Consider the following 22528-nt stretch of genomic DNA (forward strand, 5'->3'; position numbering starts at 1 on the left):
CAATGCCCCTTATATGTATATGGGGCACACTTATTTTTTAACAGTTTGAAAAATTGTTCTGGCTTGCTGATGATGTAATAAGCATGCAATATTTGTCTTCGGTGTGTTTGACTGGCTGACTTAGTCCATGATATGAGCCTGTGAGCCCTCTGGAATTCAAAGGGATCCTCAAACATAACCTTAAGGATGTCTAGGAGAAATATTTGCTGGAAACCTAACATATCAGTTCCTTCTCTATCCTCGGGGAGCCCATACATTCTAATGGTGTTCTTCCTTGAACAGTCCTCCAACTCAGTAACCTTAAATGTATTACCTGCCAGACAAAATCAGTACCTCAAATATGTTGTTGCCCATTGACCTGATCCATCTTATCTTGCCTCTTGTTAGTGATGTTTAAACTCTGATGTATAATAGTCAGATCTAATCTCAAAGATTCAATGTCTGTGTCCATGTCAGAAATGTTTGTTTCAAATTTAGAGATCTTATTACTGATAGAGGTTACCTCTTGTAAAATCAAGAAGAGTGTATCGGTGTCAACTCCAGGTGATATCTGACCCCCCTGCTATGTTGCTAGCCTGTGGGAAGCATACATTAGTTTATGAACTACTCTCTGCCTGGGCATAAAATTTAAGGACAGACACAGGTGGGTATAGGGCAGCCACCTAACAGGCCGCAGCACTTTACCCCTCCCGTTAGCGAAGTATATAACCATAAAGGTCTCTGAAGTTCATAAAGACAAACTTTCCTCAACAACAGTAATATCACTCCTTGGAATTGGAGTGTCAGAATGTTCACTGAGAGTGGTCTTCGATTAAAATCACCCACCTATAATCTAGGAGGAAACATCAGATTGTCAGTCCATGAGAATCCTATTTATGTTTACATTGGGCACAATGAGCTCACAGACCCATATTAAAGTTAGACATCAGCATCAGGCCCAAACTGTCATCAGAAGAAATCTAGTACACATTCTGAGGCTTTCCTGCCCTTATTGAATCAGACCTCCACAGCTAATAATCCAGAGGATCCAAATGCCAAAATGCATCCTACTGTCAGTTGAACCTAGCTCTGCCACATCCCCAGAGTTTACCCATCAAGCAGAACTTGCATTGACTCCCTCCACAATCTCTGATCCAGTACTTGAAGAGCACCACAGCCCAAATAATGCAATACCTCTAGTGCAGAGGGAGCCATCTGGTAATCATGAAATGTCTATCCATGTTTTGTGCATCCTAAGGGAGACCACATTCAGAAAGTAGCAGAGCCTCCTTAATCTCCTTCTGTCTGCTCGCAGTATCGCTGCCAAGCAAGTGTGTTGCAAGGCACATTGGTCACACTCTGTCTGTGGGCCATAGACATTTAGAAGAAGCAGCAGATGGCCATAAGGTTGCTTCCCACCCTGAGTAACCTTGAGTACACAGTAGACCCACAGGGATGGGGACTCTATTCAATCAGCCACCACTCATTGCTGCCGCATACAGCGTACTCCACATACTCACAGCAAAAGGAGACTGCAAACGGAATCCCTCTTTATGGCTCGCACACCAGTTCTAGTCATTCTCTGTCTCTGGGCATCTCTTAAGAGGATCCACTGTGAAAATATCTACAAACAGAGAAACTTGCCGAAACAAAAAATGGCACTGTACCTTTGTTCAGGGGGTAGGCAGTTTAAGTAGTAGGCAACATAAACGTTGTAGTAGTCCCCCCCTTATCACTCATCCATAAGGCTTTTAACCCCCTAGCTCAAGATTAACAAAGCATTATAAGGAGATTTGCCTGCCTTCAAATTGTTACCAGTATATGCGGCCATCATGATGTATAACAATGTATGTGTTCCCCTACTTTAGTTAAAGAAAAAGGCCCTTTTTTGACTCGGGTAACTTTCCTCATGCCCCCAAAAAGTTGTGGGCATTACATCTACGATTGAAGGGAAACGCATATACATAAAATGGCAGTTCATCCGCACTCAATGCCTCTGGCCGCCCGCATAAGACCGCATACTGCTCTATAACACACCGGTTGTAATCAGCTGGTGGGCTCCCATCTCAGCAATCTACCAGTCAGACCCACTTGTTCCTCTCCTTCCTTGTCTCCAGTCTGAAGGGCTTCGCCACAACCCCTGCAGGCAGTAGGAGGAGGGGGAGCAACTCCTGATAGGTTCAGCATTGTTTCTGGGGTCGAAACGTGAAGTGTCCTGTCTCAAAACATACACCACCACTGCCCACAATGATATCCGGTTAGTTTAGGGTCCCTGCACCTCAGTGAAAAATATTGTAAGTAAATGCGGGGTCCCCGGAGCCTTAACGAGAGGTCAGCATCATGGACTCAGCGATGCTCAGTTATCCTGATGAAGCAACTTTTTCTTTTCCGCACAGTAGCTTTTTTCCTGGATTCTATTTTTGCTGGTATTAGGACTGTGTGCTCTGTGACACTACTAATCTATGCTGCAGTGCATGTGCTTTGGCTTTGAAAGGGTAGTGGTAAAATTGGTGTTGCCCAGCTGGTCCATTTATCTGTCCTGTAAGACAATTGCAGATGGCACAGAAGATGCAACTCTGGCATGCATGCTAAATGTCATATGTGAACTGTAATGCGTTTACACCACCCACATATATGCCATAAATATATTTCTGCCAGGAGCACCACTGTATTCTGGCTGGACTGCAATTTTAGTACACTGAAGTACACATGACAGGTAAAAGTGTTGTTGCTATGTAGGAAAAGTCTATTTTTATGAATTCATAAGTCACTGCTAAAATGTGGCTAGTATCTTAGGTCTGATGTGAATGTTAGATGATGGGTTACTCCATAACAATGGTGAATTACATCACATCCCCTGAAATATAAATCCTATAACCTATAATGAGATTTATATTTCGGCAGACAGGATATCCATCATCGTTGTGAGAGTAATCCATTCGCCAACATCCAAATCAGGCCTTTAGTTAATAGGACAGTGTTCTAATATATAACAATAGGGCACACTACATATTGGGTTTAGGGTGCTGTCACAATGAAAAAAAACATAAAGCTATTTCACTGTGCAGGCATTGCTATTCGTTTTCCAGAACAAGACTAGATGGACGCAAAAAACTTTATTTCCTATCTTCACAGGTCAAAATGCATGCAAAAGGCTACAATAGTAAATTCCTAGTTAATTTCCAAAATCTTATTTAAAGGTGAAATGAGAATTTTGATACCAGATTGAAAAGTAATTTGTAAAACAGAATTTTATGCTGCCTCAGCCACAGCTGGCTTAAAACCAGTTCTGACGCTCTTTACACTCCCAGAGGGGAGACACACATCCTTGACTGTGAGAGTTGATCACTCTGGCAAAGAGGACAATTGCCTGCCTCAGAGCTCAGGTAGAGCAAATTGTTGTTAAATGTTGACCACTTATCAAAGGTAAGGTATCTGGGAGTGGAGAGAAACAGCTTGCAGAACAAAGGACAGCTTTTGCACTATCTTGTTTGATTAGGGAATGACAAGAAGGCTTTCTTCTAATCATTACCAGAGCCTTCCAGAAAGGAAGGCTATAGTCACAGTGAAAAAGAGAACCAGTTTCGACCATGTCCGGTGAGAGGAGAATTCATCTTTATAGGGAACTAGCTAATGGGCTGAAGACTCTAGGCAGCTGGACTCTTCCATATTGAAACAAGGGCGCCTGGGTAATTTTACAGTTTAGTAAAGAAAATAAATATTCTAGAAGAGAACATCAACAACTGTGAGAGAATAGTTGAGATTTGGTGGTAGAACTTCTGCTGTCACTGGCTAGTGCACAGCATAAATTTGGCAATCTGATTACCAACTCCTGAGAAGATACCACTTCAAAAGGAAGGCCCTGCTGGTAGAAGCCTCCTGATTCCTGCTGGAAGAAGAGTGCTCACTGAGGACTTAGGAACTCAAGGACTCCCAAAACCCAATATCCCCTAGAGACTGGGTTGGATCTCCAAGTGTCAAGTGGCTGCCTTCTTTTTTGCCTACTTCAGGGAAAGAAAAAGCAGAAGGGATCCGATATCCCAGAAAGTGCTAATTGAACATAAAGACTTGGACGCTGCAGGATCCCTGCCTGGTGAGACATGGTGCCCAGAAGCCTACCATGAGGTGCCTGGGGTTGCAGGCCTGACAGGGAGGAACTTTTTCAGTGCTTTGAAAAAGTTGGGACTCAATCTCTCCTGGAGCATTGAAGCAAGGTGCTGAGGCTTGCCCAGGGAGTGTGCACCCAAAGCGGGCAAGAAAACTGTGTTCATCCTTTCCAGAATTGTTGGCAGTGTTGAAAAGTGGTTCAGCAGGCCTTCACAGCGAATGTATCCAGACTCATGGAGCCCTGCTCAGCTACAGTTACCAATTTGCCCCAATGGAGTACTTTGATATCCGAAAAGTGAATAGGTCCGAAGGTAAATTCTGGACCGGGGCTTGGTAGTAAATGTATCTGACACACAGAGTAACTTCTGTGGCTACAAAACTCATATTTATCCCACCTGGAGCTTGTGCAGCCAAAAGCAATAGTTTCAGCGGGAGGGATCTCTTGCAAGCTACAGTCTGAGGTCTTGTCTTGCTGGAACATTTTGATTGACTTTTCAGAGACTAAGTCCAAAGGCAAAAACATTGCCCAGGATGACCTTATAGGCATATCCAAGATCTGCTCCATTGCGGTCAGCCTGACATCTTGTTTAAGAGCAGGCCAACCAAGAGTAATATCTTTGATTGTCAGTTCACTTTTTCTAGGATCTTTCTGCTTTAAACATGTAATCATTTATATCTATTGTTCCCCTCAACCAACTTTAAAGATCTTGTTGTCTTTTAGCTCATTACATGTTTCTCAATTTTGCTAAATTGGTTTAGGCATTTTATTGTGTTTTATTCATTACTTTAAAATTGTTTACACTGCTTAATCTTAACACACACTTCTTTGGAGATTGCCTGCCGCTCATGTCAGGTATTAAGCATAGATTCTCATAGAACAGTTTTTATTCCAAAGTATATTTATTTACTTGTTATGGGTACCCCCTGACAAATTTATAACCAATTTCCTCATATATATAAGTTTGTATAAAAGTTTAGAAAATGCTTTATTCACAACTTAGCTGATCTTTCTTAGATATACCACTACCAACACTTTACATGTTTTGAATTCGGATTGCTTGTTGTATGTTCTCTTGTTTGGGCATAAATAATATTGTTCCTGACCCTTATCCTCCATTCACATAAGGACATTTTCTTTGACACCTTCAATCTAAGCCTCAATGTCAAGTTTTAGCCATTCCTGTCCAATACGTTGTACTCTTGCTGAAATGCATTGAAATTCTTCAGTTCTCGTTCCCTAACTGTTGATTGAACAAGTTGTAATTAGAAATTTATTTATGTTTTTCTTACTAAATTCTTATTTGCTTTGCAGGGAACAAATGTGTTTGGAATGCTGACAACTTCCTTGAATGATCCTAAATATTTTTCTGACCCCAAAAAATTCAACCCTGGACACTTCCTGGATGAAAATGGAAGCTTCAAAACAGTTGATGCCTTAATTCCTCTTTCATGTGGTACTACACTTATTTATATTAAGATGGTTACTTCTCCCCCTTCACCCAACTTCATTTGACATTTCTTTATACTGTTACTTCCTCAGTGATAGTGCAAAGCCTCTCCTCCAATTTCGATGTAGTAGGGGGCAGTTGCATTCTCTTCTATTGTGTTTTACAAACATCTCAAAGTAAAGGCTGGAGTAGTTGGTTTCAACAACAACTATAGATCCAGATATGCAAAGCCATTTTGAAATCACAAATCCTGCAGTTCGCAAAGTCACAGGGAGTTTGACCGGAAAATGGGTTTTAGGAATGTATTTGACTCATTTGGCTGATTGGAGGACTGGGCTTTGGGACTCATGACAAATTGCAGTTACGAAAGAGTATGAACGGGATGTTCCTGTCTTCTTGTGATTTGCTAGTGCATGTATCAATAATTTGTATCCACAATTATGGTTGCAAACCGTTGATGAATTGCCAACCCCTGACTTGGGATGCTAACTGATTTGCAAAGTGGATGTCCCCTTCAGGCACCTTACCTATTATGAACCGCTGCCTGTTATCCCACCAACTCAAAGTTTTTGCAAATGGGAATTTTTTTTTGGTTTAGGATGGCACCTGTTCCTTTAAGGAACCTGGGCTGCTTAAGAAACAAGTTTCCAATTTGGGAATGCAAACAATGCCTAATTATTATTCATTAAGCAAGTCATTCACCAACCCCTGCAAAAGGATATTTTGTACACCTATAAGTATAAACATTGCATCTCAAAAGTTGGTCTACAATTTGTGACCACTTTTTGAATCCTGCATTTAGTATATCTGGCCTACGGAGCCAAATTTAGACTCCGGTGCAAGTAAACGTTTTTGAGCACACATCTATTTTGCTCTTTTTAGCAGTAATAACAATTATTAACATAGCTAGGATGCAAAGTTGGTGCCAACAGTGTGTGCAAAAATCAGTAATAACACATATAAAATGATTACATACACAGTTTTTGTTGTGCCCCTTTATTGTGCACTTATAAATCAGGAAGAGAAAAATTGAAAAGACTTGAATTTGCGTTCTTGGTTTTAGATCAGTGATCCCAATCTCAGTGGGCTCCTGACTGAAGTTTTCAATTCCTTTAAAACAGGGCGCTAAAATGTGCAGTTTTTCACTACCCACTCACACTATCAAATGCATATGTGTGCTTTGTGACATCCCCCTTCACAAATGTTCATAGCAGAATATCCAGTCAGTGGGGTTTAAATGATTTCTTGCCTGGGAAGAAAAAATTATCTTTCATTATGAAAACTATTTGAAGTAAACTCTCCTTCCTTCTCTTTGCTTTAATTCAGTATAATTTCCTACGGCCCTCATAAAAATGTATTTATGAGATTGTAAAGCTTGTCGAATTTTATACCTCTTTGCATGCTTAAATTGCCAATTTCATGGGATTTACAATGCAACAATTCGCAAATTTACATATGCAAATAGCCTGATAGGCCAACTCATGCTTTGCATTTGAAATTGTTTCATATGTGAATACCTATATACCTTAATTATTTTAGATCACTCCTGGGGATAGAAAGCTACAGTATTAAGAAATCACGTTCAAAAACAAAACCAAAGACTGAATTACCACATCTGATCACACGTTTACCACTCCACCATACTGTCACACAACAAGGATCAAAAAACCCAAAGACAGACAGGAATTTCACTCAGACATCCTGGATTCACACATTCACAAACACATTTGTCTGGTTTTAAATACCCTCAGCAATTCAGAATGCAGGTCATACAGCAGCTCTTTGGAAGCATCTCACTGATCTAAAGAATGCGAGGAGTATGAAACTCATAAATACATTATGTGAAGGTGCGAAAGAATGTGAGGATGAAGCAGCGTGTGTGGGGAAGGAGGAAATCAGGATTTAGGTGGCCCCTGCACTTCCTGTTGATGGACCTGCAGTTTATGGTTTATCAAAATTCCTTATGTTTCCCATTATGTACACATGAATATTTAGGTGAATCAATTTCACTCTTCATCGGCTTCATCAGGACCTATGTAACAAAAGCAAACTTGCAAACAAAAACATGAATGATATAAATCAAACTTTTAAATTTCAAAAGTAAATATACATCAACATATAATATGTGCTCATCTAAATTCAACACAGACATATTTTACTTCCTTCACTATTTGCCTGCTCTTAACATGCATGAATCTATCTTCAAATTTTTATGTTAAATAATCAGTAGTTTTCACAAATCAACACTGTTTCAAACACCACCAACGTGTGAGGTTTTAGTGGGTCCTAAGAAAAATCACCAGTGCATCTAAAGTTGTACATTTTCATTGTGGAATGTCCCTCTGGTTATTTGACTGAAAACAATACAAGTGTCCTGATAGGTCCCACAGTTGTGAAACAACAAACAGAACAGTCACCAAAGGGCCATATAACATTGTATTAACTAATAAATAGACACAAATAAATATGAGAATGGTGATGCTTTACTAAAAGAATGTAATAACTGAATGGGACTAGCTTAATTTCAAGCTGATTTAAACATCACTACTAACCATAAGTAGCTATAAAACATTAACTGTCCTGCACCAGCAGTTTTTCTCAGTCCTTTTCACTTTAACCACATATCATGGATACTAAATTGGTAAAAGAAATGATCGGTAAAGGACCTATTAAATTACTTAATAGATCTGCTGCAACAGCTAAAGGGTCTAAAGCAGTGAAGCAAAGAGGTCAACTATAACAAAATGTAAGCCCGCCAGGGTAGCTAGTCAAAAATATCCATTCCACCATCCCAAACAGTCAGGACTTCGGTCAGGATAGCTCCAGTCCAAGTACCTTTATAGGAGACCCAGACTGTAACAGAGGCATTATGAATGCACAACAGGGCCTCACACAAGTGACAAGAGAAACAGGTATTATACCAAAGAAACATATGTTGTAAACTATTAAGCGCAAGGAAAATAATATTAGGAAAAATCAAGTGCCACCTGATGAGCATCAACTGGGCATCTACAGTGGAACCCAATTAGATTCCTCTACATCTAGCTTTCCTCTACTACAAACCTCCTGGGTGGTCCCTGAGGCTTTCACATACATAGAAAATCTGCAAGAGGAATACAAACTAAACCATTCTGTAATGAAAAGCACAGGAACATTTCAAGTAGGCTTCCCTAAAAGCCCTATCAGAAAGACATGGGCTCATTGGAGACCACCTGTGATACCCTATATACAATGAAAGGCAAGTCCCCTTCCTCAATGACCAGCCAATACCTAATGATATGGTACTGGCACGGGTGATCCCCGACCAGGTGCAATACGCGCACTATATTCTGGAGGTGCAGGCACAAATAGCCACTAACTCATACAAGTGCCAAGCTCTAACAGATTTATCCTTCTTGACTCAGTACTCAATACTATAGTACAAACCATTCCTAATCAAGACCAGACTGATGAGCTTTATACCCTGTTACAGCAGGTAATTCCAGGAATTATGACCAGAATAATCTGAGAGCTCACAGGCATCTCACTCATCACCCAATCTACTAAAGTTGCATTTCAATGCATCTTAAAGGAAATTACGGGTTGTAAAAAAAAAGGTCTCAAATTGACAAAGGATCCATGATAGAAGCACTGGTCTAAAAAGTGATTCGGATTCATTTATTGGAAACATGTCCTGGAATTAGTTTCTAGAGTACCCCGGTCAGAGGAACAAGCGACCAAATTTGAACTACAAATTAAAACTCTAACTTTCAAGTTTGAGGACCTTGAAAATAGACCTGTGGCATTTCAGCCAAAGGACAATTGGGGTAGCTGAATTGACAAAAGCAGGAGCCTCAGATTCAGTGATCTGGGTCAGTGATTTACTGGAGGAAAATGTAGGCAAAGATTTAGAAACATCTAGTACAACACCTAATTTATAAGTTGCAAGAATACACTGTGTGCCTAAAAGTGTGCCTAAATCAGGACGTAAACCCAAGCCCAACATCACTTATTTTCATGACCATAAAATTAAATAATTGCTCCTCAGCAATGCCAGGCTAAAAAGGGTAATTTACAACCAAGCATGCATTTTCTTTTTCAATATTCCCTGACCAGGCTTGGGAGACTGCTAAAAGATAATGCTTACTATATACTTCAATCCCAGAATTTCAGGGAATTTCTATTCCTGTAACATTGAAATCCATTCTAACAATTAATTGCCATGGGTCCATTTAGGATTTGCAAATGCTAATGAGCGAAGCAATTTATTTCATGGCTTAAAACCTTGTAATCCTTATGTCACCAAATGGGCCTTAAGAATTGACATGATTTCAACCTAGTTTGGAACTTATGCACAAACTCTAATGTGTTCTTTCACGGGGGAGATGTCAGGAAGGGATAGTCATGTTTTCTGGATACACATCCAGACATCTAGTAGGATAAGGGAGAGAGGGGTTTCTTCTAATGGCAAGATAGGTTACCTGAGGAAGTGAAGTGTCAAGCATCTTAAAGGAAGGTAAAGGCAAATGCGGTTTGAGAGGCCAAAGAATTGGTGCTCGAGGGCAGTCAGGTTAGAGGGAAGAAAGCAAAAGAAAATGGTCAGGAGACAAAAGAACCAATACATGAAGCTGATGTTCACATTTCTAAATGTTTCAAAACTGACTATCACTTTAAAAGTAAAGGGGATCCAATTCAAAAGCAAAAAAGGAGGATTAAAATAGAATGATTTAATTTAATGCCTAATATTGAAAGCCTCCAGGAAACAAGTGTGGTTCAGAAGGATAGATGAATAGTTCGGAGATTAGGAGCTAGAGAATGTTATGGTTCATGGGGTACTACTGTCAAAGGAACATCTACTGTGATTTTTAATGCTAATTATCAAAGCATTTACAACAAATCCGATGCAGTTGGGCAGTGAATAGTGATCAGAATGAAAATAGAGATCAGTACATTATATACATGCTTACTATGTGGGAATAATGAGAAAAATCCCGTCCTTTACAATGTAATTTGGTAAATACTTCAGTCATTATCTAGGTAATATATCTCTGCAGCTTAATTGTGTTCAATGTCCAACCAAAAATAATGCTAATACAGAGGGACATCCTTGGATGCCAAAGTGAGAAAGATCATCTCCTCACTACTGATAGCTTAGGGTATTATTTAGAGTTATGAGGGCGGGCTACTCTAACAAAACAAGAAATGTATCCCATCCTCTCTATTACAAGTTCATTTTAGCCTAAGGTACTTGCAATATGTCACGTTTTGACAGAGTATTCCGTTTCTCCAAGTTCTAAATAAGGTTTTAGACCTGATTAATCCAGGGAGATGGTGCAGCCTGCATTCCAAAGCCTACCCCTTCTTTTCTATAGTACATTCACAATATTCCTCAATAGGCTACTTTTTGGTAGTAAAAGACTGATTAGAGATATCATAACTACTTTTAACCTGAACTTGGTACCCAGTTACCGCAAAAAATTCCACAATGTGATTTTTCTAGGTCAAAAGGGATGTCCTGATCCAGCTCCCAAAGTTGTGTCCATGGAAGATCATTGTCCTGGTCCAAAGTCATCTGATAAATCAAAAAGGAACCACAAGAAGACCAAGTGGGACTCAAACCCTCCTGCCACTTTCAAACTCCAGAGAACTCTCAAGGGCATCAATGTGCCTCTCAGTCTCTCTCCCGAAAGTTATCACCTTCAGAGCCTATTCTGACTCAAGCCCCAAGGCAAACCAAATTTTCTAACCCTTCAGCCACATCGCAGCAGATAGAGGAATTCTATGATGCCCTGCTGCATCATTTTGTACCCTACTGGGGCACTCTGGTTGCCAAGCTTTTTGAAAAACTCAAGGAGAATGGCAATGTATCATTTAAAGTCCTTATAATTTAAAAAAGTGAGCCTCCACTCGAGTCCCCTGTAACAAGAAAACATATTATATAATAAAAATGTTAATTTAAAATTCAAAAAGAAAATAACAGTAATATAAATAGTAAATAGGGCCACAGGTGGTGTTCAATGAATGGTGAACATTCAAAAAAATTGTTGCTTCCTTCCTATTTTATATGGTTGGAACTCAATGAGGGTGCTCCCCTGTTAATAATATTGAAGGTTCTAAGAACACACTGGATCACTACATAGGGGTCCTGGTGGAGCTTATGAGCATTTATTAATTGAAGATGAGTGTGGAAGATGGCAAAAATAAATGATGTATATGTGAATCACAGAGAGCAGAAGTGTTTGTATGGAAGACATGAAGAAGTGTGACCCTGTGTGTACCACTTCTGCTCAGGGCACCCACCAAATGGAATGAAAGACACAAGAGGGTTATTATTGCTACAATCCAGGTACCATAACAGTATGAGAGGTTGGAACCATTTTTGTTAGGACATTATCATCTAAACTGCATGTTCCATTACAGTGTAATTTTATGTGTGAAAAATCGAATTTCAAATTGTGATTTTTTTGTTATATGTTTTTACAGTTTTGTCATATATTTGTGGGAGAATCATTTTATATGTCCTGAGGAAGGTGGAACCTATAAGTCTGATCTGCCAAAATGTGTCACTGAATCTGAGCGTACTGGGGACTCAGTAGATGGGTATATATATGATGTTACTTAGCAGACCATTACTTCGCTAGTTTTTACTATGATGTTTTTACATCGCAAATACAATTACTAAGCAAGATTTAACTGCGCATGCTTTTAGTTTGCAAATACATTTAAAAGTACTAAATATGCATTTACTTCGCAGTATATTACTAAGTTTACAAATTCTATGCATTTTTATTCTTTTACCCTTACCCTCATACTCTACAAAACCCTACGCTACCCAACCACCACTACACTACCCTAAAACACTACCCTACACTACACAAACACCACAACCCTACCCTAACCCCAAATACACTACTCTACACTACATAAACACAACCCTAAAACCTAAAAGACAACCCCCTGCACGACCACTACCCTAAACCCAAATACACCACTTTACACTACATAAACACAACCCTAAAACCTAAAGGAAAACCCCCTGCACCACAACTCTGCCCTAAACCCAAATACACTACTCTACACTACATAAACACAACCCTAAAACCTAAAAGACAACCCCCTGCACGACCACTACCCTAAACCCAAATACACCACTCTACACTACTTAAACACAACCCTAAAACCTAAAAGAAAACCCCCTGCACCACAACTCTGCCCTAAACCCAAATACACTACTCTACACTACATAAACACAACCCTAAAACCTAAAAGACAACCCCCTGCAGGACCACTACCCTAAACCCAAATACACCACTCTACACTACTTAAACACAACCCTAAAACCTAAAAGAAAACCCCCTGCACCACAACTCTGCCCTAAACCCAAATACACTACTCTACACTACATAAACACAACCCTAAAACCTAAAAGACAACCCCCTGCACGACCACTACCCTAAACCCAAATACACCACTCTACACTACTTAAACACAACCCTAAAACCTAAAAGAAAACCCCCTGCACCACAACACTACCCTAAACCCAAATACACTATTCTACACTACATAAACACAAACCTAAAACCTAAAAGACAACCCCTGCACGACCACTACCCTAAACCCAAATGCACTACTCTACACTACATAAACACAACCCTACAACCTAAAAGACAATCCCCTGCACGACCACTACCCTAAACCCAAATACACGACTCTGCACTACATAAACACAACCCTAAAACCTAAAAGACAACCCCCTGCACACCCCAAAAACTACACTGCCCCACTTACCTCTCTCTCCTCGTGGTCCTTAGCTTCACCACACTTCCTCTCTTCTCCTGCTTCAGGTGTCCTCACAGCTGCACGTCGTTGTTTGGAAACGGAAGCGCCTCCTTTTCCAAACAACAATGTGAATAGTCAACAAAGTAATTGACTTTACTAAGTAATGGTATATTGCTAAGTAACGGTATATGCGAAGTAGAAGCATGCAAACTTAAAGCATGCGAAGTAAAAGATTCTGCTAAGTAAAAAATGCATAGTAATGGTAAGTCGTAGTAGTGGCCACGAAGTAATGGCAAATTACCATAGATGAGGAAATCATGCAAACCACTTTGTATCCTGGATTGAACTGGTACGTTATGCAATTTAGACAATTGTGTTTGTTTTTTGTTTTCTCCCAGTATTTGTGTTATGTTATATTTATATGTGTGTTTCTTGAAGATCACCCATATTTTAATCCTTGAGAAAATGGTATTAAATCTGTTTTTGATTGAGAGTATGTTCATTGTAAATATTGCTTAATATTTGGGTATTTACATTTTACAATGAACTTTTGAGAAAGACAACATTCAATTTTTTTTGTGTCCTTGCTATATTGTTGTGGCACTTGACATTGGCTTTTGAGGGGATTGAGGCATGATTGCAAAGTGTGTGATTGAATTGCTCTTGAAAGGAGAACTTTAATTTTAGTCGTTGTTCACTCTGGCTTGCCTCCTGGCTTCGGGGAACCTTGAGGGCTTCCCCCTCAAAAGTTTGTAGCTGTCCTGTAAGTCCTGAAAAGGCAAGATGTGATTCCATTTGCAGAAATCCCTCCAATCCCGTTGCATGACAGAGCATTCGCTGCCTTCAGAGCAGGGTCATCCCAGTAAGTCAACGGTTCCAACCCAAAAATCTCACTGAAGACCTCGAGCAAAGGAATATCACACTAGTGATATTGGGCAGGGTGTGGGGTTTTAGGGCACCATATTGGATATCTAGGATGCGGTCAAGCCCTAGAAGGGAGAGCTTCCCCGAAAGGTTGGATCAACCCACCGCCATAAACCAGTCAATAATGACAATTAGTTGGGATGGGTAATAATATAATAACACTGGAGGTCCACCATCCCCAATCTGCTATTGTAAGGGGATTGCCTACTGTTGGGAAATGTGATTTGGGACTGACCACCAGACCAAAGAAAGGAACAAATGGCAGAGTTAAGGGTATGAAACTAGCGGGGGAAATTGAGAGTAGGAAGGCTGAAATATGTATAAAAAATGAGGGAGAATCATCATGTTAAACAGGTGATGCAGTCCATCACATGTAGAGGAAGCTGTGTTCACCTCTGGATGTACGTTTTTATCTTGGACACCAATAGGGTCAAATTGAGGTGTTGCGTATGTTCGGGAGGAGCAAGATGTGAAACGCAAGGTATTTAAAGAAGAGACTCTTCACGGGATGGCAGACTACCACGAATAACCACTCATGTCCCCTCGAAATAGCACCAATAGTGATTCAGCAGTGTTACTGTATGAGGCCTGAGGCTTCACCAAACAAACTAAGGAGTTCAGACACTGGGGTCCGGGGGACTTGGGGTCAGCTTCAAACAGCAGGATGTCATCAGGGTAGAGAGCAATGCTCGTCTCCGGTCCATCGTCCCACAACTTGCCACGAAGCTGAGCATCCCAGCAGATAAACCATGCCAGAGTCTCTATCACAGTGGAAATTAGGAGGGGAGATAGGGGACAGCCCTAGTGTGTGCTCCTACAAATAGTGAAGTGACCTGAGAGTCTCCCATTGTCCTGGATTTGTGCTTAGGGCTGTTGGTAAGGGGTGCTAGTAAGGTCCTGTATGTTTCTCCCTAGTCCAGCACATTCAGCACATTTGAGGACAGTATCGAGAAAGGACCAGGCCACCATATGAAGTGGCTTCTCAAAATCAATAAGGAGTAGTGCCGCTGGGGGGTTCGGATGCCGTCAACCTGGAAATTGCCACCTGGACTCTCCTAACACAGTGTTTTTTTCTGGGATAAAGCCACATTTATAATGATGAATTACCTAGGGCAGAGTAGATTGCAGTCGATTGGCCAGAATTTTGGTGTGAAGCTTAACTTCAGTATTGGTTAATGAAATGGGCCTGTATAAAGAGCACTTCTCCGGAGGGTGGCCTGGTTTGGAAATGACCTTGATTGAGGCCAAATCGATCTCAGGCCGGAATGTTCCCTGCTCAGCCACATCAGCATAGAGCTTGGGCTAGAATGGGATCAGGTGAGTATTACATTTCTAGAAGTTCTCAAGAGGGAACCCGTCGGGGCCAGGGGTCTTGCCCGAAGATGTATCGGAAAGGGCAGAGTCATTCTACTCTGCAGTTATTGGCTGGTTCAACTCACGGGCCAGGGAAGAAGGAATCACAAGTAGCAGAATGTCAGGCAGTAGTAGGTGCTCTATCTTTCAGGAGGGGCAAGGTCTACTGGCATATAGGTCTTGATAAAAGGCAGCAAAAGACTGTAGGATATCGGGGTGCAGAGTAGGCGTCAATTGTCCTCATCTGTGAGTTGAGGCATGATTCAACAAACAGTGTCATGAGTAGCAAGTCAGTTGAGTAGTTACACAGACTTATTATCATGCTCATAAATTCTTCTAGTACATGTCGGCCAACATTGATGATCATCCTCAAGGTTGAGCTGCTGTAGGTGGCTTCTGACCATAGAGAGATGATGCATGCGGGCGGGAGTAGACTGGTCAGGGGTTTGACATTCTAGGGTGTGCATTTTGGATCCAAGGTCAATAACTTGTGCAATTTTCTCCCTTTCAGTCCGTCGGATTAACCCTTTCGCCAGACCACAAATCACTGCCTTACTGGCTTCACATAGGGTGGCCACCGAAGACACCAATACCTGATTGATTTCAAAGTAGGCCTGGATCTTGGGGTCTGGGGAAGCCTTAAAAAGTGAGGGTCAGTGAGGTCTGCAATACCAAAGGTCATGGTAAGTGGGGTGCAGTCAGAAATCCCCCTTGGGGGGATGGACACAGAGTTTACTTGACCAACATTAGTAGTCGGTAGCATGAAGAGATCAATACAGAAGTTTGTGCCATGTACAGCCGAAGTGTGAGTATAAATATAGTCCCAGAGTGACAAACCGTCCATACATCTCAGAGCCCCAGCGTGTTTATTCAAAGTGCGAGCTGGCAGGCACTGGAGATGCATCACTGAGTGGGGTGGCAGGATGCATCATGGTCTGGGCTGGCACTGCACCCTTCTGTAGGTCTGCGAGTAAGGAAGTAAGTGATTCTAGTGTCTCCGCAGGTGCTTGATTAGGAAGGTAAACAGAGAGAAAGTTATATTGACGGCCCTCAAGGAGGCACTACAATGCCATGTAACGTCCCTGAGCATCCAAATGTTAATGTTTGATAATTGTCAAGGAGATCCCTCTATGCTGCAGGATGGCCACCTTTCTGGAGCATCACGTACCCCTGCACGGAACACCCTGTCATACCCATAGCGCCAAAGGAAGGGACATTGGTTACCCAACAATTGAGTTTCCTGGAGCATGAGAGTGGAGGGCTAGAAGCGCTTAGTGAAATGTTGGATGGAGATGCGTTTAATGCAGTCCAGGAGGCCATTCACATTCCAGGACATCAGTTTAAGGATGAAATCTCGTTCATTCATGGGGCCGTGGGGCTGTGATCAAGTGTGACCTGGCCTGGGGCATGGGTAGTGTGATGACGAGGCAGTGGGTGTCTGGAGGAGCAGAACAGGTGGGGTAAAGCAGTGCAATGAATACAACAGAAACAATAAAAGCCCTCTACAAGAAACCATTCCCTTCATTACCCCCAACTCCCCCACCTCATACTTCGACCATTGAAGCATCTGTTGCCCAAATGGGCCCTCAATGGAGGTAGAAGAAAAAGAAAAAGGAGAGAGAAAAAAAGAAGGGAGGCAAGTAGTGAATGCAGGAAACTTAGTGAACCTCCTCCTACAGAAGACATTGTTGAGCATGGTCAAGTTTGGCATATTATACAGGTCCAACAGAGTATGGTGTATCAAAGTGTGGCATAGCTACTAGAGCTCTGACTTCAAGAACTGCGGGGCACATCTAGACAGGGTCAGGTAAGTGAGTTCCATCCCCAGGAGCCTGCTCCTGTGAAGCCACGAGTGGTTGACTGCCACCCTCTGTCACTCTGAGAGTGAGAGGCTCCGAGCCAGAGGAGCACAGGTGGCTGTCATCGCAGGCACGGGTTCATATTATTTAGTCTGTCTCCTCCCCTGTGGTTCTGCAAAGAGATATGTGGGACCCGCTCGATCCAAAGAGGCACAGGGATCTCTTCTTTCTTCAACCCTTTCCAATGCCTGCTTCGGAGTGTCAAAAAAGAATGATTTGGAATTAAACAGCACCTTGAGTTTTACCAGAAAAAGGGGCAGGTTTAAGTGCCCTGACTTTTTGTTTGACCTCTGTGAAGTAGTGACAGTGTTGTTGAAGGCCCTGGTGTAGTCAGGTAAGAGCATAATGTGCACATTCTGGAAGTGAAGGTCGGAGTGTCCACAGGCTCCTCTGTCACAAAAGTTCAGGATCTTGGCTATCAATAGGCATGCCGGGTCCCTAGGTGGGGGCTTTTGGGCCAAGGATCTATGGATACGTTCCACCATGAACCATGGTAAAAGAGCCAACTCCCGGACCTACAAATGAAACCAGGTTTCCAAGAAGTGCGCAACATTTTGTGTTTCTGAGCCCTCCAGGAACCCCACTATCCATAGATTGTCGCGGTGTGAGTCATTTTCGACATCCACCACCCGCTCCTCAAAGATTGCTGTTGAGGTCAGTAGTAGGCCTGAGCAGTGAACTCTGCTCCGTTCGCGGAGGTTGGAGATTTTCTGCACTTGGCAGAGCTCACGCAGTGCAGAAAACTCTGTGTTGTACAGGGGAGTTTTCTTTTCTGCTCTCACTAGCCAATGGTAAATTGGTGAGCACAAGCTGCCACTCGGGTAGAATTTCTACCTGAGCAACAGGAAGGTCAGCGCGAACTTCAGTTTGCGTTGCACTCTGCCAATTTTGGAACTCTGGGAAGTTTTCTTGTCACTCTGTGAACTTCCCCCAGGCCTAGTCAGTAGTCCTGCCACCTGGCACTTCAATGTAGAGATGTTGTCTTCCATCAAGGACCCCGGCACTCAGCCTCTAGGAATCGGGTGGCAACACTTGGAATGTCCTGACGGAGGAGCGCCACTTTCATTTGGACCTCACACATCCTGTTGTCTAGGTCAGCTCTGGATTCTTGCATGGCTTTTAGGATAGTGGCTAGATCAGGTTGGGCATGTCCCAAAGGGTCCAGCATGCTGGTGGGCCTCCCAGAAGCCCTAAGGCCCGTTGACATCATAGTGAAGTGACCCATCTTGGTCTGGGGCAGATGGCGGAGCCCTGTTCTTGTCCATTGAGGCTGTCATAGAGTCTGGAGTAAGGGTCAGCGATGTAGCGAGGACTCCCTCCTGACCCACTTATCAATAGGTAGCACAAACAATCAGGGTACCTCAAATGGCGGAGGCCATATGGAATACCAATAAAAACAACAAGGAAGAGGAACAGGGCGTCTTGCACTGGCCTGCTTGCCTGCCGGCAGCACAAGCAGCCAGGTCACCTCCAGAAGGAAGGTTTGCACACAGCAGAGTGGGTGGTAAGATGGCACAGCCAGGTCAGAGAGAGTTGATGTTGGTAGCCTGCCTTTAGTACCAGCATATGGGACATGGACAGCAAAGCACTACACACCTTGGAATCTCCACAGAACTAGGCTAAGGATGGGTGCCTCACACCAATCCCCAAAACCCTGTGTGCAAGGATCTACAGGCCCAGGACCAGGCCCCAACCTGGGGTCCAAACAAAGGCCGCAGAGATGTCATGTCACCCACCCCAGAGGTGGTGCAGAGGATACACAAGGCCCCCAATGCAATGTATGATAGAGGGGACCTCCGATGGTGGCTCCTTCTGCTACCTAGGGCTGGGCACAGACCCAAACACAAGAAAGGAGGGGGACCCCAAAATGCACAATAATGCCCATCATGGGGGGGCATACACCCACTTCAAGGATCACAACAATAGTCCAAACTCACCTGCTGGTGAAATGGGTCCACTGGGAGCCCTGCACCCAGCCCGAGGGCCCAGCAAGTCTGCTGGAATCCACCACCGGCACAACACAGGGGAGGCCCCAGTCTCAGGTGTGAGGCAACACCTGTTGGATGATACAGCAACCCCTGTGTCCCTCGGGAGCCGCACAGACAAAGTCAGCGGCAAGCCACTGCAGGGCCAAGAGGCATTCACAAGGGAGATGACCTCTCAGCACCACAATCTACTCCCGTCTCACCAGCAAGGCAGAGATGTAGCAGGCAGTAGCTGAGGCTGCCTTTTGCCGAGTTCAAGCAGTGAGGCAATTTCTCGTCCTGGCGGCTCTGGCCTCTCAACGAAGGCTCTGGGTCCCTCAAGAGGCAAAAGAGAGTCATGGGGGCCTGGTGTGCCATAGGACCAGTCTGGAGTTTGGTGGTTGTCGAGGACGTTGGGAGCAGTCTCAAAATGTGACTGCCATTTTGGCTGTCTTGGCCGCCTTGGCCACGTCCCCTGAATCTTTCTTTTGAATACTAATAAGTCAGTCACTCTCAAGGTAGGCCCTAAGTTCCCATAGTGCAGGGTGCATGGCATATAAAAAGTGCAACATGTGTACATAACTTTTACATTTCCAGGCACTAAACCTGTGGAGATAAAATCCAAGGGACGGCCTGCTCCCCACTAGTAGGAAGGACAGAAGAGTAGACTCCGAAGGCTGGTTGGCTAGCCTTCTGTTTAGTTATAGTAACACAAAAGCTGAAAGAATCCCAAAAACTTTGCTGAGCCCAGCTGACCAGTTCCAATTCAATTTGCCCTGGAACCTGCTGGTAAATCCTAACCTCCAAGTGTTTTCCAAAAGGTCCTGGACCCTTGACTGGCATTATGTGCACTCTTTCCCCTTCCAAAATTGCAAGACTGGACACTTAGAAACTCACTCTAACCTTTTTGATGAAAGAACCAGAGGCTGCCACCAGACTGTTGCAGAGACGCAGCGGCAAACATCGAACTGCTGGTCCGACTCAACTTCCTAGTTTCAGAATAGTTTATATGTCCGAATGTGAGGGACTTCACCTGTACCAAAGGCCCACAGCACCCCAGTGGTGATAACACCTTCCTGGCCTGAGACTTCTAAGTACACCCACTCTGAGTTTTCTCATATGCAGAATCTGTTCTAATCACCATATCGTAGAAAATAAAAAGGCAGTTGACAAAAGCAGCCTACTTGCACTACTTTTTCTGGCTCTGTCCACAGATTTCTATACAGTTCACTATCACACTTTTATTAATGGATCTAGGGAAGTTATAATTAATTGTAAAATTCTTTCTTGGCTAGCCTCCTATACTAATGATGTATGCCCCACATCTTCTCAACACCTTACAAAATAAAGATAGGAGTCACCTTGATATATATCATATCTACTGTCCTCTTTCACACATATGTGAAACCATTTTCAGAACTAAACATCTTTGATCTTAACCTTTACAAATTTGTTTATGATGCATGTGAGAAAAAAGCTGTCCCTCCTCTTTTTGCCCCCATTTGTGACTGATACTGGTGTTTGCTAATTCTGGTTGTGCCCTGAGTTCTGCTAACCAGGCCTAGGGCCAGTGCTCTGTGTATAAGGTATATGGTATTTAGGCGTATTTACAATTGTTACTGACAATCTACCTATAAGTCCCTAGTATATGGCATGGTATTAGACTTGTCATCCTTAGGGTGGGCTTTCCCCCCCAGACTTTTTGCCATTTGCCTCCCATTTTTGCTGATTCTTTTTGTTTGCCTTAGGACTTTGAGCACTTCCCCACAGCTAACCAGTGCTAAAGTGCATGTGCTTCTCCCCTAAACATGATGACATTGGTGTATACCTGATTGGCATATTTGTTGTTCTGCTAAGTCCCTTGTAAAGTGATATGCCACATATCCAGGGTCTGTACCTCAAATGCTACTAGTGGGCTGCAGCACTGATTGTGCCACCCACTTTAGTAGCCTTTCAAACCTGTCTCAGGCCTGCCACTGCAGTGCCTGTGTTTGCAGTTTACTGCCACTTCGAAGTGGCATTAAAAACTACTTGCCAGGCTTTAATCTCCACTTTTATTACATAAATGTCAGCCCTAGGGCAGTCTCTACATAAACCTAATGGCAGGGTGCTATGTAACTAAAAGGTAGGACATGCAATTTTATGTTTTGCATGTCCTGGTAGTGATAAACACCCTTTTTTGTTTTTCACTACTGTGAGGCCTACCCCTCCCATATGCCAGCATTGTGAATTCCTTAATACATTTTGAGCTGTAATTCATGATCAGAAAGGAGTAGCTTTTTCATGCTTTATATCTTTGGAATGGTAATGATAAATCCTCCTTACTGGTGAACTTGGATTTAACATTACTGTTTTAGAAATGCCACTTTTAGAAGTGGACATTTATCTGCACTTACTGCTCTAAGTGCCTGACAGCTTGTCTCCAAAAAACGCTTGGAGTGAGTGACAGGTAAACTCTGTGCATTCCCTCTAGATAGCCACAAACACAGAAAGGTGAGGCTCATCTGCATTTTGTGCACTCATCTGCATTCAGATAAGGCTTCCTGGGCAGGCAGGAATGGGAGGAGCTAACACATACTCTTCAATAGGTGGTTTCCTGTCCACACATATCACTGATTTACCCCAGCACAGATAGCTGGCAGACAGTACTGGGTTGAAAAAGATTCTTGTGCACTTCAGAGAGCTGCTTTGAAGTCATCCCCCACATCAAAGAAACTTTTGCATATACGTACTTGGTCTCTGATCCCCTAAAATCAGACACTTCTGGATCTTGAACTGAATCTCAGTCAGAAGGACTGCTGTGCTGCTTAAAGGACTCAACTAGACTGCTTTTCTGGAAGGCCTGCTTTTCTGAGTGTTGCTTGCTGCCTACTGCTCCCTGACTTTGCTGAAGAAGAGCTGACCTCTGCTTTCCCTCCAAGTGATCTCCAACGGCTTGCTGGCTTGAATCTTGTTTTCTGAAGTCTCAAGGTCACAAAAACATTCCTGCAATTGTAATTATGCTGCTGGACTCTGCCACCTGTGAATCTTAGCCGTGCCTGGGGTGCCCCTCCAAGGTCTGGGCCTCATAAGTGGTTCTGCAGCAGGTTTGCTACAAAACGTAAGCATTGTCACCACTGCACCTGTCGGAACCGAT

The 22528-nt window shown here is 42.9% G+C and overlaps 1 protein-coding gene across 1 annotated transcript in view; it reads left to right on the forward strand.

Annotated features, from left to right (window-relative positions):
- LOC146798077 (cytochrome P450 2G1-like) overlaps window positions 1-22528 on the forward strand; it is a 724892-nt gene that overhangs the window by 686821 nt on the left and 15543 nt on the right. Inside the window, exon 8 of the mRNA XM_085625293.1 lies at window positions 5399-5540. Within this exon, the coding sequence (XP_085481419.1) occupies window positions 5399-5540 (142 nt within the window). The remainder of the gene's footprint in view (window positions 1-5398; window positions 5541-22528) is intronic.

Source organism: Triturus cristatus, chromosome 9 (assembly GCF_964204655.1).
Source record: "Triturus cristatus chromosome 9, aTriCri1.1, whole genome shotgun sequence".
Taxonomy (NCBI): Eukaryota; Metazoa; Chordata; class Amphibia; order Caudata; family Salamandridae; genus Triturus; species Triturus cristatus.